This window comes from Typopeltis vanoorti, chromosome 5, assembly GCF_054136105.1.
Source record: "Typopeltis vanoorti isolate ZY-2024b chromosome 5, IOZ_Tvanoo_1.0, whole genome shotgun sequence".
Lineage (NCBI taxonomy): Eukaryota > Metazoa > Arthropoda > Arachnida > Uropygi > Thelyphonidae > Typopeltis > Typopeltis vanoorti.
The window spans coordinates 34825933-34842152 of record NC_143553.1 but is presented as its reverse complement, the minus strand read 5'-3'; the positions used below and the strand labels follow the sequence as shown (position 1 = coordinate 34842152).

At 36.4% G+C, this 16220-nt stretch overlaps 1 protein-coding gene across 2 annotated transcripts in view; it reads right to left on the bottom strand.

Moving 5' to 3' along the window:
- Positions 1-16220, bottom strand: part of Mitofilin (inner membrane mitochondrial protein mitofilin) — a 263003-nt gene that overhangs the window by 124609 nt on the left and 122174 nt on the right. For both annotated transcript variants that reach the window (XM_090392343.1, XM_090392344.1), the window contains exon 9: positions 10678-10813. In XM_090392343.1, coding sequence (XP_090248469.1) covers positions 10678-10813 — 136 coding nt within the window. The remainder of the gene's footprint in view (positions 1-10677; positions 10814-16220) is intronic.

Sequence of the window (16220 nt, the reverse complement as noted above, 5' to 3'; positions counted from 1 at the left end):
CTGATTCAGCTAGAGAGGCATGTGGTGAGGTTGTCTGCAAGGATAGAAAAATTAGGACTCCATGGTGGACACAGGAAGTTAAAGAACCGGTGAAGGAAAAGAAGAAATCATATCAAACGTTCCTGGCAAATAAGTCAACTTTTGCACTTAGAGAATACAGAGAGAAATGTAAGAAAGCGAAACACTGCGCAAAACTAGCTAAACAAAAGTCATGGGAGGACTTTGGCAAGAACATAGAAAATAAATATCAAGTGGCAAAATATTCTGGAGGTTGTTGAAGAGGCTAAGTAAATGGAGGAAAGAGTGCTGTAAAAGGAGTTAGAGATGATAAAGGTGACATGAAAACGGGAGAAAAAGATATCCTTGAAGTATGGAGTAATTACCTCGAAAAATTGCTAAATGAAACAAGCAGTGATAGCACAGTAGTAAAAAACACTGAACAGGCATGGAGTCAGGAATACATATCCATACTTGAAGTAGAAAAGCCATCAAAGGCTTGAAATGTGGAAAGGCAGCAGGAGTAGATGATATTCAACTAGAAATGCTGAAGTATGGTGGTATAAAAGTCTTACGGTGGCTGCACTGCATAGATCCGAAAGCCTGGAAAGAGGTACAAATTCCCAATGATTGGAGTAGAGCTCTAATAGTGCCCATATATAAAAAGGGAAATAAAACTGAATGCGAGAATTACAGAGGTAATTCCCTACTGAGTGTTCCTGGCAAGATCTATGCAAGTGTACTTGAGAAACGGTTGGGAAAAATTGTGGAAGAAAAGCTTGGTGAAGAACAAGCTGGATGAAGACCAAATAGAGGCTGTCAGGATCAGATCTTCACTTTATGACAAATAGTCGAGAAAGCATGGGAATATAACAAAGATCTGTATTTAAGTTTTGTCGATTTGGAAAAGGCATATGACAAGGTGCAAAGAGAGAAGTTATTCAATACACCACAGTTATGTGGCATTATATCAAGCAATACTTCGTCTTTATTTGAGTTGTAAGTCGGCAGTTAGAATTGAAGGATGTACAGGAAGATGGTTTAATGTTAAATCTGGTGTGAGACAAGGATGTATATTATCCCCTCTGTTATTCATTATCTATATGGATCACCTTATGAAGGAAAGTGGTATTAAACATTATATCAGAATTGGAGATGTTAATGTCAGCTCTTTGCTTTATGCGGACGATGTTATACTTCTGAATAAATCTGCTACAAGTTTGTAAGATTCCCTGACTGAAATGAATAACTGTTGTAATAGATAAGGTATGAAGGCAGTCAAAGACAATGAAAATAGGTAGAAAATTGTTGAAAATGTCAACTCTGTTGTGAACGGGGAACCTGTGGAACAAGTAAAACATTTCAGTTACTTAGGCACGATTTTTAGTGAAGATGGTAAATTAAATATGGAAGACAACAGAATCAACAAAAGCTGGTATGGTAGGAAGTCAATTGAATAAATTCATATGGAATAAGAGAGAAATTAGTTGGAACACTAAATTAGCTGTATACAAGACAGTGTTCAAACCAGTTTTAACTTATGGATCTGAGAACTGTGTCAGAAGTAAAACACTTGACCAAAGACCTAAGACCACAGATATGAGACTCCTGAGAAAGATTAGAAGCATGAACAGATTGCATCAATGGCAATATCATATTAAAAACGGATATTAGGAAAGTACTTGACATTGTCAGCATCCAGGAATGTGTTAGCAGAGCTAATCTCAGGTGGTATGGTCACGTAAACAGAATGGGCGAGGAAAGATTAGCAAAACAAGTGTTCTCTGCCAGGTTGGCAGGAAAACGATCCAGAGGAATACCAAAATATAGGTGGATTGATACGGTACAATGTGCCTTAGACGATAGAAATATAAGATCTGATAACGATAATATTGGAGTCTTGACAAGTAATAGACTGATTTGGAGGAAAATTGTAGATAGGAAGTTAGTAATGATGTAAATTTTTGATGTAGTACTATCATATCCTGTACACCCCTTGAGGGTACATGTCAGGAATTTGATGATGATGATGGGTTGCTAAGAGAGAAATTAATCAAGACACTAACTAGCTGTATATACAAGACACTGTTACAACCAATTTCAACTTGTGGATCTGAGAGTGGAGATATAAATAAAACACTCGATCAAAGACTGGAGGCTACAGATATGAGAGTTTTGAGAAAGTTTAGTAAACAGATGGCATTAATAACAGTATCATATTAAAAATGAGGATATCAAGCAAGAATCTGTTAGCATTCAGGAATGTGTTGGCAAGACTAATCTCAGGTGGCATGGTCACTTAAACAGAATGGGAGTAGAAAGTTTAGAAAATCAAGTGTTTTTTTGCCAGAATGACTGGAAAAAGGTTAAGGGCCATATGGACTGATACAGTAAGATGAGCTTGATAAAAGAGAAATATAAGATCTGATAATACAGGATGTCCATGTTGGACCTTTCTAGTTTCAAAAAAAGGCAAAAATTTGAAATGTGAAAATATTTAAGGTTTGGGTTGTTCAAACATTACACAGACTCTACAAGTTTCATTCAGAATTTTTTTTACAAAAACTTGGTGAGTGTTCCTTCTCATTTGTACAATTTCGACACCTGGTCCATACACTTAAGTAGTAGTAACTCGTTGAAATTAGGGAGGTCAAATGTGGACACCCTGTATTGGAGTCATGACAGATAACAGATTAAACGTAAAGAAAATTGTTGATAGGAAGTTAGTAATGATCTAACGTGTTCATGTAGTACAACCTGTAATATTCTGTACACCACCTGAGAGTACATACATCAAGAATTTGATGATGGGCTGGTAATGCACAATAAGTAGTAACCTCTCTTGCAAATTAGACTCCGGCAAGATGAAAACTGCTGCTTTATAAGAATATCTTCCATAGAAGATATGATAACTAGGCTTCTAAGTGGTAGATGACTTTCACTGCACACTGAAACACAAGTGCGTTGCTTATTGGAGGCATGAAGTAACTACTTCCATGCTTTGGCTCCAGAGCAGGGTCCTTGGTTTCTGTCTTCCTCCTTTATTCTTGCATGCAGTACTAGTGATGGCCTTTCTGGGCATGCTTAACGCAGTATTATTAATAAATTAGGGACCAAACAGCTCCTCTTCATTTTGAGGATATGACAATTAAGTTGTATCTGCAAAATGGCACTAGACAGTACAACCCAATGACAATGAAGCTAAAGGCTTTCCGAATAATCCTGCTGCTTACTCTGACAGGTTGTGCCTGGAGGGATTACGAATATAACAATGTGTATGTGTGTGTGTGGGGGGGCCTATCAAGGTTGCACCTGGAGTCTGGGCACTTGTACAGGAGTTATATGCACAAGTCCTTCACCACAGCTGTATGCTCCTGCTCTATACTTCTTGCAATCAACTCAACCATGAAAGACAACCAAACAAATACAAGTCACTGCACACCTAACAAAATCTCCCACAAACAAGCTACAAAAAAGATAAAAAAATATGAAAAATAAACAACCCGCAAAAAATAACAAAAATATATCCAAAATAAACAGCACTTTCACATCTATTTTACTAATATCTGGGGCATCATTGCCAACATTAATGTGTTATGGCCAACACTGATCTGCTATTCCTAACCAAATTCCAACTGGCTTCATCCATGACTACAGTCTAACTCTATCCCAACTACATCTTGCATATGTCTTCCATAAAAAGGAAGAACATGCATTTTTGTTGAATTAGACAAAATTTGAAATCTTGTGCCAAAGGAATATGGCACAAGATTTACCTACCTCACTTTATGGTTTTCATTTGCAGCTTTTATTAGTCTTCTAACTCAGACAATCAAGCTGTTCTCTTTGACTACTTATCTCTAAAACTTGATTTCACAGTCTAATTACTCAAACTGTTAAATTATCACTCTAGGAGATTAATGTTTATAACACAAGCTCTCTCCAATTCCACAACTTCACAGTTCAAACCAGAAGGTAAGCCAAATCATTTGCCATCAGTCATGATCAACCATAATATTAGATACATTATATCATTCTTCTGATACTCTGTACTTTTTATTAATGAGGTCTCCCTTCAAATGCACCACCAATAATTGTCTGGACACCCGTTATTTGAAGTTATGGAACATTCCATGTTTGTTAATAACATAAAACCCAGTATACAGATAGTAGGAAGCAGTAAGAATCATTCACCCTTCCTTATGTCAAGAATGTAACAGATAAATCAGTCAAATTACTCTACAGGTACAACATAAAAGTGCCACTTGAAAAAATAGCAAATCTAATTGTCTGAACACTCGTTATTTGAAGTTATGGAACATTCCAGGTTTGTTAATAACATAAAACCCAGATAGTAGGAAGCAGTAAGAACACAGTTACCCTTCCTTATATCAAGAATGTAACAGATAAATTAGCCAAATTACTCTACAAGTACAACATAAAAGTGACTTTCCTGCCACTTGAAAAAATATCAAGATCTCTTCATCCACCGAAATCCCCACATCACCCAATGAAAAAACCAGGGATTTATAATATTCATTGTTCCTGTGGCATCTGCAATGTGAGAGGGAGATCAGGGGAAATTTGCATGAGTGAACATCAAAAGGACGTACAAAAGAAGAGAGAACATAAATCTGGCTTAGCATATCACACAGCTTCTACTGGTCATGATGTACTCTGGGATAGAACAAACATGTCCTATATTGATAAGAATTGCTTCACAAGAAAATTCAAAGAGGCAGCAAATATGATTAAAATTCCTACACAATGCAACAAAAACCAAGGTTTGATTTTAAATCAAGTTTGGTCATCGTTTATTAAAAATTTACCCACTTCAGACCTTGGACAGAATGAACGTGAACCACAGAACGCGACAACAAATGCCATTGTCTCCAACTAACACACATTAACAGTTGTATAGATCTGTTATTCAGTTTTTTAACGAACTTTTTTGATGTTCATAATACCAACAAATGAACTTGTTTTTTGTAATTTCTTATAGTTTGTGCTTTAAACTGTTAGTTCTCTTTACCACTGAAGATGTTAGTCTTACGACTAATGAAACTTGTTGGGTTATTTTTAGTACTTGTTTAGTTTTTTAAAAACAGTTCTCTAATAAACATGTGATCACAAAACCAGAATATTTCTATTGAACTTCTTAACCACAGAAACCTACGCATGAATTGTAGACCCTCTACAATGTTATGGAAGCAGTAAGAATTCAAGGAGAAAGAGAAATTCAAGCAGTAAGAATTCAAGGAGAAAGATGACCAGCAGGTACATGAACAGTACAAGGCAGAAGGGTAACTAGCATGGTAAGAAAGGCAAAAGCAGATTATGAAAGGAAGTTAGCAAAGCATGCTGAAATAATCCCAAACAGTTCTTTTTATTATGCTGCAAGTAAAAGAAAGAATGTTTATGGCAGAATGATTTTAATGAATGCTGATGGTAGGGAAGTAAATGAATCAGTAAAATAGTAGAATTACTAAGTGAACACTTTGCAAAAGTATATCATCGAGGTGGAGATATTGCAGCAGCAAGAGAAAGCAATGGCTTATATGAGAACCGAGGTAAATGAAATGGAGGTGCGTAGGAGGGCTCTCAATGAGTACTTGACTCCCTGGAGGTCTCAGATAATAATAATAATCTTCTTCTTCCTTTCCAGGCTTATAGGCCAAGTGGCCTGTTCCGGACTCAATTCCATCTTTTTAAGGGTCTTCCTCTGCATGGGGGGTACCTTTTGGGTGGTAATTTAGAATTTGTTTAGGTATTCTGTTTCTATTCATTCTGAGTAAGTGTTCTTTCCATTTTTCTCTGTAGCAAATAACTGTTTCATATAGTTATCTGTTATCTGTCATGACTCCAATACAGGGAGTTTGTAATTCTGAGTTTATTTCTGATTTCGTTACTTTTCATTTTGTCCATTATTATGACTTCTTCAGTTCTGCACAGAAATTTCATTTTGGCTGATTCAATTCTTCTTCTTTCACCTGCTTTTTTTTGTTGTCCATATCTCACTTCCATAAAGTAAGGTAGGTTTAGCTACTGTACTGTAGATTCTTATTCGTGTGCTTTTGTATATAATTGGGTTTAAAAATTTTATTTATAATGCCTGTTACTTTTAAAAAGTTTGATAGTTTCGATTCTAATAATAATAACATATTACAGAACCTTAATGTGGATACAGCTGTGAGATTTTTATAACACAGTGAAAGCTGAGTTGGATAAAGATAATGGGTTTACAGTGATTCTCCTAGACTTAGCAAAAGCATTTGATACCATGTGGAATTCTAATCAACAAACAGCAGGACATGGTGATATATATAGGGTTGGTGAGGTGGATAAGAGGCTGGTTAATTGAGAGATATCAGAGAATAGTTTATTCAGGAGTAGAGTCGAAAAGAAGGCCTGTGACTAGTGGCATGCTGCAAGGGTTCTGTTCTTGAACTGCTACTGTTTAATTTGTACATTCACGATATACGAAAGGATCTGAGACTGGCAAAGGAAAATGGATATCAGTTTAATGTGGCAAAGTGTAAGGTTATGCATTTTGGGGTAAAAAGATTACCTGCTGTATACCACATTGGTGGAACTATACTCCACGAAATTGATAAAGCAAGAAATTTGGGAGAGTTAGTGGATAGAGAGTTAAGGTTTAGAGGGCAAATGAAAGTTGCTAAAATAGCCCATCAGATCACTTGGTTACAGAAGAATACTTTGACAAGCAGAGACTAGCAGGTTATTATTCTTCTTTATCGATCCTTGATAATTCAAGAGTCCATCTCAACTATTGCACATAATCTTGGCACTGGGGGATTTCTTTGCGATGAGGAAGATGTGGAGAGGATTCAGAGACAAGTGGCCAAGATGGCAGCAGGTCTATGGAATGAACCTTACGAAAACAGGTTAAAGATTTGTGGGTTATAGATATAGTTGATAAGCAGAAAAGGGACAATATGATTGAGACATACAAATTACTGAAGGGTTTTTACAAGATTAATTCAGATTGAAAATTTTCAGAACAGGTCTGGTGGTGGGAGAACTAGGGACCATCCCTAGACATTGAGTAAGAGTGTAGTTAGCAAGGATGTTAGAACTAGGTTTTTTGCTTGGAGAGTGGTGAATGAGTGGAATAGGTTGCTAGAGTCCGTTGTGGGTACCATGACTGTGAATGAGTTCAAAGCAAAGTATGATAGATACTGCACAAATGTTGGATAATGCTTGACGTGATGTTTAGGCCTCCCTCAATTAGTCTAAGGACTCCTTGGAGTAGCCCGTAATAATAATAATAATAATAATATAAGAACAAAGGTGATATCCAGTCCTGTAGCAATTACAGAGGAATTAAACTCATCAGCCACACTATGAAGTATGGGAAGGTGTGGACCAGGCATTCCCAGTAAGAGTTGGGGTTCATCAAGAGTCAGTTTTGAATCCCTTATTTGTTATGCTCTTGGATGTGTTGACAGAGACAGAATCACCCTGGATGATAATGACGTTTGCCAGTGATGTGGTGATATGTACAAAGTCTGAGCAGGAAGCAGAAGAAAGACTTGAGCAAGGGAGGAAAGCTTTGAAAGATAGTGGTTTGAGGATCAGTAGAAATAAAACAAAGTATGTGTTTTGTAGTAAAGCAGCAGGAAGTTGTTAGATCCTGAATGAAGGAATCTTGCAAAGAAATCATTCATTCAGGGTCTAACACACTAAACTACACAGACAAAGAGAAATACCTGCACATCAGCTGAAATTAAAGTGAAACTTCTTCACATATGTATAAAATTGCATTAATTTTATGTATCATTTACTTTAATCTATTGTGATCATACCACGATCGAATTAGAGAATGTCTTAAAAGAGGAATTTGTTAATACTATTTAAACCTCACTTTAGCTGTATAGAATGATTGTGAGTCACCAGGTAGATATTAAGTAACAATTCATAGAAGGTATACAACTACACATGTCCAGTGTAACGGCGGAGGCAGGAGCTTACGCGGAAGGTACGGCAACGCGAATTTCGTGAATACAAGAGTATAACAGCAAAGGAGAGAGCAAGGGATGAACCCAAGGTGAGAAAAGATATAGGTCGGCACTTGAATGAGAATATAAGGAATGAGCGCCGTATCGGCTCTCTCTTGTCTTATTGTTTTCCTGGTTCCTGTTTCAGAAGTTAGCCGGTGGTTCGAGTAAGGGGGGGATGAAGCATCAGTGCTACGATGTTGGACGGTGAGCATTCCTGAGAATGGGGTATGATTCCACGCAGAGCTGAAGGTGAAATTTCCAGTCCTAGCAGAATCAAGCCCTTGCTGAAAAGTTCCATTGAGAGGAATAGAGATGTTTCCTGAGATGCAAAGAATTGAGTCCGTGTTTGGCAGTAATTATGAAGATAGCGTAGCCCCTACACTGGCATAAGGACAGCCAATAGACAAGAGATAACCAGATGTACACATGGTGCTGAAAGACGTTGTAAAAAGTTTGGTAAAGTAGAATTACTTTATTTTGTGTTTAGAATTCCTTAGAAGAGAGAAAATTATTTGTAAATGTAAATTATGAACATTATTCTAAAGGACTTTGTGGACAGACTCTAATCAGATAGTTAGCCTCCTTTTGAGAATAAGAAAAATTGTTTGGAAGAGATCTTTTGTGTTGTATGTGATTGATTTAACATAACGAGACTGGGATTGTAGATTTATAGTAATTGAATAACATTAGAATGTTTGTTACATTATCTTATGAATTGCTTGCAGAAAGAACTTTTAGTTTAACACCATATCATTTGCTATCTATCCCAATTATCAGTTATTGTTTTTTTACATACTTTATAACCTTTGATTTAAACTTAAAGCGTGTTGATCTTTTAACTTGAGTTTCCTTATTTAGTATTGAGATGAATTGAATGCATGAAATTCTTTAGTGTATTTTGCTTTGATATTCCAATAAACATGATTTATTTGCCTAAACCTGAGTCATGCCTGACTATGATTCTGAATTACCACTTATAAAAATAGAACCCCTTTGGTGGGAAGGAATTAGAAAGTGTATGTAATCATAGATTTAGGTCACGACTGCAGTCAGAATCCATACAGCTGTATTAAAGTGAAACATTGTGTAAGAGCGCCTCAGAATCTAGTATTGTCTCCCTGAGTAAGGATTTTTTCTGCTATAGGATACTGGCTGGTGCAGTATAATATAAATTTGCAAGTATCTGAAGAGGAAAAACAATCCTAGATGTAAGTATATTAGGCCCGATATCTGAAGAAGTAAAATAGCAATTGAAAAATAGGAAGGGAAGATATAAATAAGAAAAACAACGATGTAACAAAGTATGACACTGCAGGGTAGAGGAATGCCACAAATGTCAAAGTTCAGATATCTAGCATCTTGTGTCCAAAGTGATTGATAACTTGTCTCAGAACTCAATAGCAGGATCCAATCAGGGTGGGTGAACTGGAAAAAAAGTTTCATGTATCTTGTGTGATACAAAAGTGTCTAGCAAGTTAAAAGGAAAGATCTACAAAATGGTAGTAAGATCTGCACTGATGTATAGCAATGAGAGTGATCAAGAAATAGAAGAGAATGGACGTAGCTGAAATGAGAATGCTGAGACTTGCAAATGGTGTAACAAGATTGGACAAGTCAAAAACTCATTGATAAGGGGAACAATGAAGGTGATCCAAGTATCTGGAAAAATTAGGGAATCAAAGCTGAGGTGGTTTTGTCATGTTATACGGTGAGATAAAAGCTATATGGGACAGAGAATGCTGGCGATGAAGCCATCAGGCAAAAGAAGTAAGGAGAGACTAAACAATGATAGCTGGACAGCTTGAGAGGGGACCTCCAAGACCTCAAACTAGAGGAAAAAATGCCCTGGACAGACCTGAGTGGAGGAGGTTTATCTGCTGCAGAAACCCTTCTTGAGTGGGAATGTGGAAATGAAAAAAGATGAGAGATATTAGCTGGAAAGCTAAATTTACAGTATACCCACATGATACATGATAGTGTTAAAACTGATTTTAACTGAGATTTGAGTTAACATTATAAAGTAGATCCAAGATGAGACCAAAGATAAACAGGTTCTGAGAAAAATTAGGGGAATGAATATAACAACAAAATGAATTAATATTGAAAGGAATGTGCATCATTCAAGACTGGGTGTTGAGAAGTTGAATAAAATGGTATAGTAATAAATTTAAATGGTTACATTTAAAGATTAGCAAAATAGGTGAGGACAAAGACTCAGAGGAAGACTAAGTTATGGATGAAGTGATGAACATTAATAGTGCCTTAAAAGACCAAAAATGTGTGATAGGACAATATATTAGAGATCCGACAAATAGATTAATTTGGAAGAACACTGTTTATAGAGTAGTAATATTGTAATTTCATTTGTATACAGTCAATTCTCACTATATCACACACCATTATAACAAACTAAACAGAAGTTCAAATTAAAGTGCTATAGTCAGAATACTATTCTAGAGAAATTCATGATAATAAACTATCCACTATAACAAACTTTTTGTGGTTCCAGTGAGTTCATATGCCAACTATATCACAGTATCTTTTACAACTCATGAGAATACATACAATGAACTGATAACATTCATTTAACAAAAAAGTTTCTAGATGACAGGTTATATTCTACTTATTAAGGAGGCAACAGATATGCAATAATTCTAACCTCTCTTTCTGCAGTCTGTATCTGATTCATGGTTCTGTTGACAATTTCCTCTGCTGACAGCAAAATAGAATTTTTGGAAGTAATAGGAGATTTCTTTCCTTTCTCTATTTTTTGTTTGAGCTTCTCAACTGCTTCCCTGGTTTAGAAAATATTTAAAATGAAAATCAATTTTCATATATTAAGTATATTAATCAAAAATGAATTGCACTATTTGTCCTACTTTACAAAGGAATGAATTTTTATGAATAATAGTGTTATTTCTGCTGCATGGATCTTTTTCCAATATCAACAGGTAAATTAGGACTGACTAATTACAAAAGAACATCTCCAAGTCAACCAAGAGTTTGTTTAAAAAATGACTTATCTAACTAATTATATGAAGAGCCAAAGGCTTCAATTTGGCAACATAACTTGTTTAGAAGCCTTTTGAAGCCTTTGGCTCTTCATATAATTAGTAATTTATTAGGACACATCTTGACAATACTCATAGAAAGGATGTAAGTTCTGTTTGCTACAAACTTGGTATTATTAACTAGGTCTACCTACTCACTGATGAGACCTCAATAAAGGTTGAAACCGGTCTGGGTAGTGACCTTCTCTCATAATGTTGAACAGTAATACAGCTCCTAGGAGCTAAGTTCACATTATGGGAAAATATCAAGAATAGTGATCGGAGCTTGCTCCACCTTTGACATGAGTTGCCTCAGCTTGCACTACCTAAAGGGTCAGTTGCTGCAGTATCCAGGTATTTGCTTACGCTTGGAATCGCCGAACTTTATATAGTTTCTATATTCGGCATGAAACTCTTTGAGTTTCTTATTCGGCTAAGAAACAATATGGGATGTTATATCTCTTAACTTAAATGACTTATCTAACAATTTCATTTCAACTGAAAATTATCAAATTAATTTATCAAGTGAAAATTATAAAAAAAAGTTACCTTATACAATACTCACAATTAAAAAACAATAATTCAAATAATAAAAGATACCAAACATGTAATTTTGAGGATAACTACAGAATAACATGTCTGCCACAGTAAATAACAGTACAATTATCAAACAACAATAGGAAATGAATTCAAAAAACAGTAGCGCACATGCTTAAATTTGAATCCCTCTATGTATACAGTCACGTGTTCATGGATTAAGGATAACAATTTCCCAAACTTTTGGAATAGCGAAACAGTTGCTCCAATTAAAATAAGGTTTATGAAGTAAGGCTTCAGCACTTTCTTTATATAAACGTTCATGTTTATATATGGTTCTATGTAGTAGCTTAGCGTTTTACCATTTGATCCTGATGTTAGCATTTTTGATTCCATGTTGTGCAATGCTAGATTTATCATCATCATCATCAAATTCCTGACATGTACCCTCAAGGGGTGTACAGGATATGATAGTACTACATGAAAAATTCACATCATTACTAACTTCCTATCTACAATTTTCCTCTAAATCAGTCTATTACTTGTCAAGACTCCAACATTATCAGATCTTATATTTCTATCGTCTAAGGCACATTGTACCATATCAATCCACCTATATCTTGGTCTTCCTCTGGGTCGTTTTCCTGCCAACTTGGCAGAGAACACTTGTTTTGCTAATCTTTCCTCGCCCATTCTGTTTAAGTGACCATACTACCTGCGATTAGCTCTGCTAACGCATTCCTGGATGCTGACGTCAAGTTCTTTCCTAATATCCTCGTTTTTAATATAATATTGCCATTGATGCCATCTGTTCATGCCTATAATCTTTCTCAGGACTCTCACATCTATGGTCTCTAGTCTTTGGTCAAGTGTTTTACTTCTGCCCCAGCTCTCAGATCCATAAGTCAAAACTCGTTTGAACACTGTCTTGTATAATTTAGTGTTCCGACTAATTTCTCTCTTATTCCATATGAATTTTTTCAATTGACTTCCTACCATACGAGCTTTGTTGATTCTGTTGTCTATTTCCATATTTACCATCTTCACTAAAATTCGTGCCTAAGTAATGCTACATTGCCATCTTCAGGGATTACAAAACAATGATATGTGCATGCAGGCACTCACACTAAGCAAATGAGGCTGAAGAAAGGCAACTGAAGTCGGTCCTAAAGTCCTAAAAGATGCCCCATAATGGGCTAAATTGGATTGTCTTGGCTGTTGGGTTGAGGATTTTAGAAAGAATGCTTCCCAAATTTGGGGCAGTCTCATGCACTCAAATTTGTAATAAAGTGGCCTCCTTCCAGCATATTCTGTGAGATGTCCAATGAATGGTCAGTAAGTCCTGAGTTGCTGTATTGATTGGAACTGAATGTAGTCCTTATGTTTGAATATCCTGATATTGGCTGTCCTGCCTGTTTGGCCATAATAGAACAGTTTGCAACTGCAAGGCAGCTGGTAAATCCAGGTAAGTCTAAAGGTGGTGGTGGTGGTGGGGAGTGACTGGTTGTTGTTGGAGTGGATAAGAGATGCCATTTTCTTATGTGGTTTGTAATTAGTTGTGAGGTCATATTTTCTTAGGATTTTTGTTAGTTTTTCTGAAGTACCCTAGATGTATGGAATGGTTGGGGCAGGGGGGGGAGGGTAGAGTGGCTGTGGTTAATTACTTTTAATATTTTTTGGGGATTGTCGCCATTGGCTAAGAAGGTGTGTTAAGGATATGGTCAAGTTCAGTAGTTAGGGCACTGTTAGAACACTTATTAATCTGAACTGATTAATTGTGCCCTGTTATATAGGGTTTTTATAATCCCATATTGTTGGGAGAGGGTAGGGTGACTGCTGTTGAATGTATCTACCTGTATGTGTGGGTTTTCTGAACACAGAGAAAGCCAGGGATCCATCACGCTGGCATGTAATGAGAGTGTCTAGGAAAGGGAGACTGTTGTTGTTGTTTTCCTTTTCCAAGGTAAACTGGATCCTGGGGTGTTGATTGTTTAAGTGTGTTGAGAAATTATTGAGCGTATCCAGGCCATGTGGCCAAATGGCAAACACATCATCCACGTAGCATAGCCAAACATACTCTTTTCTTAAACTCTTTTCCACAGGCTTATGTGGAAAAGAGTTTAAGCTTTTATTTCAAAGGTCTCCATAAAGAAGTTGGTCAGGGGTGAAAGCAGTGGAGAAGCCATGGCTGTCCCCTCTATCTGTTTGTAGAATTTTCCTTGCCAAACAAAATAGCCTGAGTTCATAGTGAACTGCAATAGGAATGAGATATCGGGAGGAAATTAGCTTGGATGAGGTCTAAGGTATTTTTGAATTGGACATTGGTGAATAAAGAGGAGACATCAAAACTGACCATTATGCCAATGTGTTGGAGCGAGAGGTTTTCTATACTGGCTTTAAAGTGGGCTGAGTTTTTTATGTGTGAAGGTGTTACCAGTATCTTGTGTGAGCACTTTGGCTAATTTGTGTGTGTGGGGGGGGGGAGAGAGGTTGGAATCAATCCATTCACAATGGGACATAATGGTACATTTTCCTTATGGATTTTTGGTAGTCCATATATCTGGAGGGGGGGAGGGTTCTAGAGTTAAAAGGTTTTAGTCTATCACTTCCACAGGCCAAGAGGCAAGAGGTAACCTTCTTAAAGAGCCTATGGAGTGTTCTGATTTCGGTGCTGGTGGGATCATATTCTACAGGAAGTAGGTAGAACGATCATCTAAAAGTAAAGAGGCAAGCTTACTCGTTTCATCTGATTGGTGTAGAACCACAATGGCATTTCCCTTAACTGCTTTAGTAATTACTATATATATTTTTTTCTTTTCATTTCTTGAATTGCAGCTTTGAATTCTTCTTTTGATAGGTTAGACAAGACACCCAAAATTCAAAATGGATAGTGACCCTTCCCATAATGCACAGCATTATACATGTCCATGAGGATATGTGCATCATTATGGAATACTAAGACACCTGATATGATGTCATTAGTTTCTCTATACGAGTAGAACAGCAGTGAAGTTACCACACATCCAAACTTTGTTTGCTTACACTTTGGATAAAGGATAAAACCAAGAATATAATTTCTTGGCATCTTTAATTTATAGTATAACCAAGTGAAAAAAACTCAAAATCCTAGGCATATTGGCTACAGAGTAGAGATGTAATCGATTTGAATCAATTGAATTTCATATTGAAAAGAATAACATGTAAGAAAGTTTTAAAGCATACAAAAGTTGAGCAACTCCCGGATGTGAACTGTAGACTAAAATACACAAATATTATTCAAGAAAATTTGAAAGAGTTTGAGAACAGGAATCAAACCTTAGAGATTCAGTGGCAAGCCTTGAAAAAAACCCTGATTGATTCAGCCAGAGAGGCATGTGGAGAGGTTGTCTGCAAGGATAGAAAAATCAGAACTCCATGGTGAACACAGAAAGTTAAAGAACCAGTGAAGGAAAAGAAAAAAGCATTTCAAAAGTTCCTGGCAAATATTTCAGCTTGTGCTCTTAGAGAATACAGAGACAAATGTAACAAAGCTACACACAGTGTAAAACTAGCTAAACAAAAGTCACGGGAGGACTTTGGCAAGAACATAGAAAATAAATATCAAGTGGCAAAATATTCTGGAGGTTGTTGAAGAGGCTAAGTAAATGGAGGAAAGAGTGCTGTAAAAGGAGTTAGAGATGATAAAGGTGACATGAAAATGAGAGAAAACGATATCCTTGAAGTATGGAGTGATTACTTTGAAAAATTGCTAAATGAAACAAGCAGTGATAGCACAGTGTTAAACACACTCAACAGGCATACAGTCAGGAATACATATCCATACTTGAAGTAGAAAAAACCATCAAAGGCTTGAAATGTAGAAAGGCAGCAGGAGTACATGATATTCAACCAGAAATGCCGAAGTATGGTGGTATAAAAGTCTTACAGTGGCTGCAATACATAGTTCAGAAGGCCTGCACAGAGGGACGAATTCCCGATGATTGGAATAGAGAAAGTTGAGAAGAATTGTGGAAGAAAAGCTTGGTGAAGAACAAGCTGGATTCAGGCCAAATAGAGGCTGTCAGGATCAGATATTCACTTTACAACAAATAGTGGAGAAATCATGGGAATATAACAAAGATTTGTATTTAAGTTTTGTCGATTTGGAAAGGCATATGACAAGGTGCCAAGAGAGAAGCTATTCAATACGCTACAGTTATATGGTGTCAATGGACCATTATATCAAGCAATACTTAGTCTTTATTTGAGTTGTAAGTCAGCAGTTAGAATTGAAGGAAGTACAGGAAGATGGTTTAATGTTAAATCTGGTGTGAGACAATGATGCACATTATCCCCTCTGTTATTCATTATCTATATGGATCACATAATGAAGGAAAGTGGTATTAAACATGATATCAAAATTGGAGATGTTACTGTTAGCTCCTTGCTTTATGTGGACGATGTTATACTTCTAAATAAATCTGCTACAAATCTGAAAGATTCTCTGACTAAATTGATTAACTGTTGTAACAGATATGGTATGAAGGTCAGCAATAAAAAGACAAAGACAATGAAAGTAGGCAGAATTGTTGAAAATATCAACTGTGTTGTGAACGGAGAACAACCTGTGGAACAA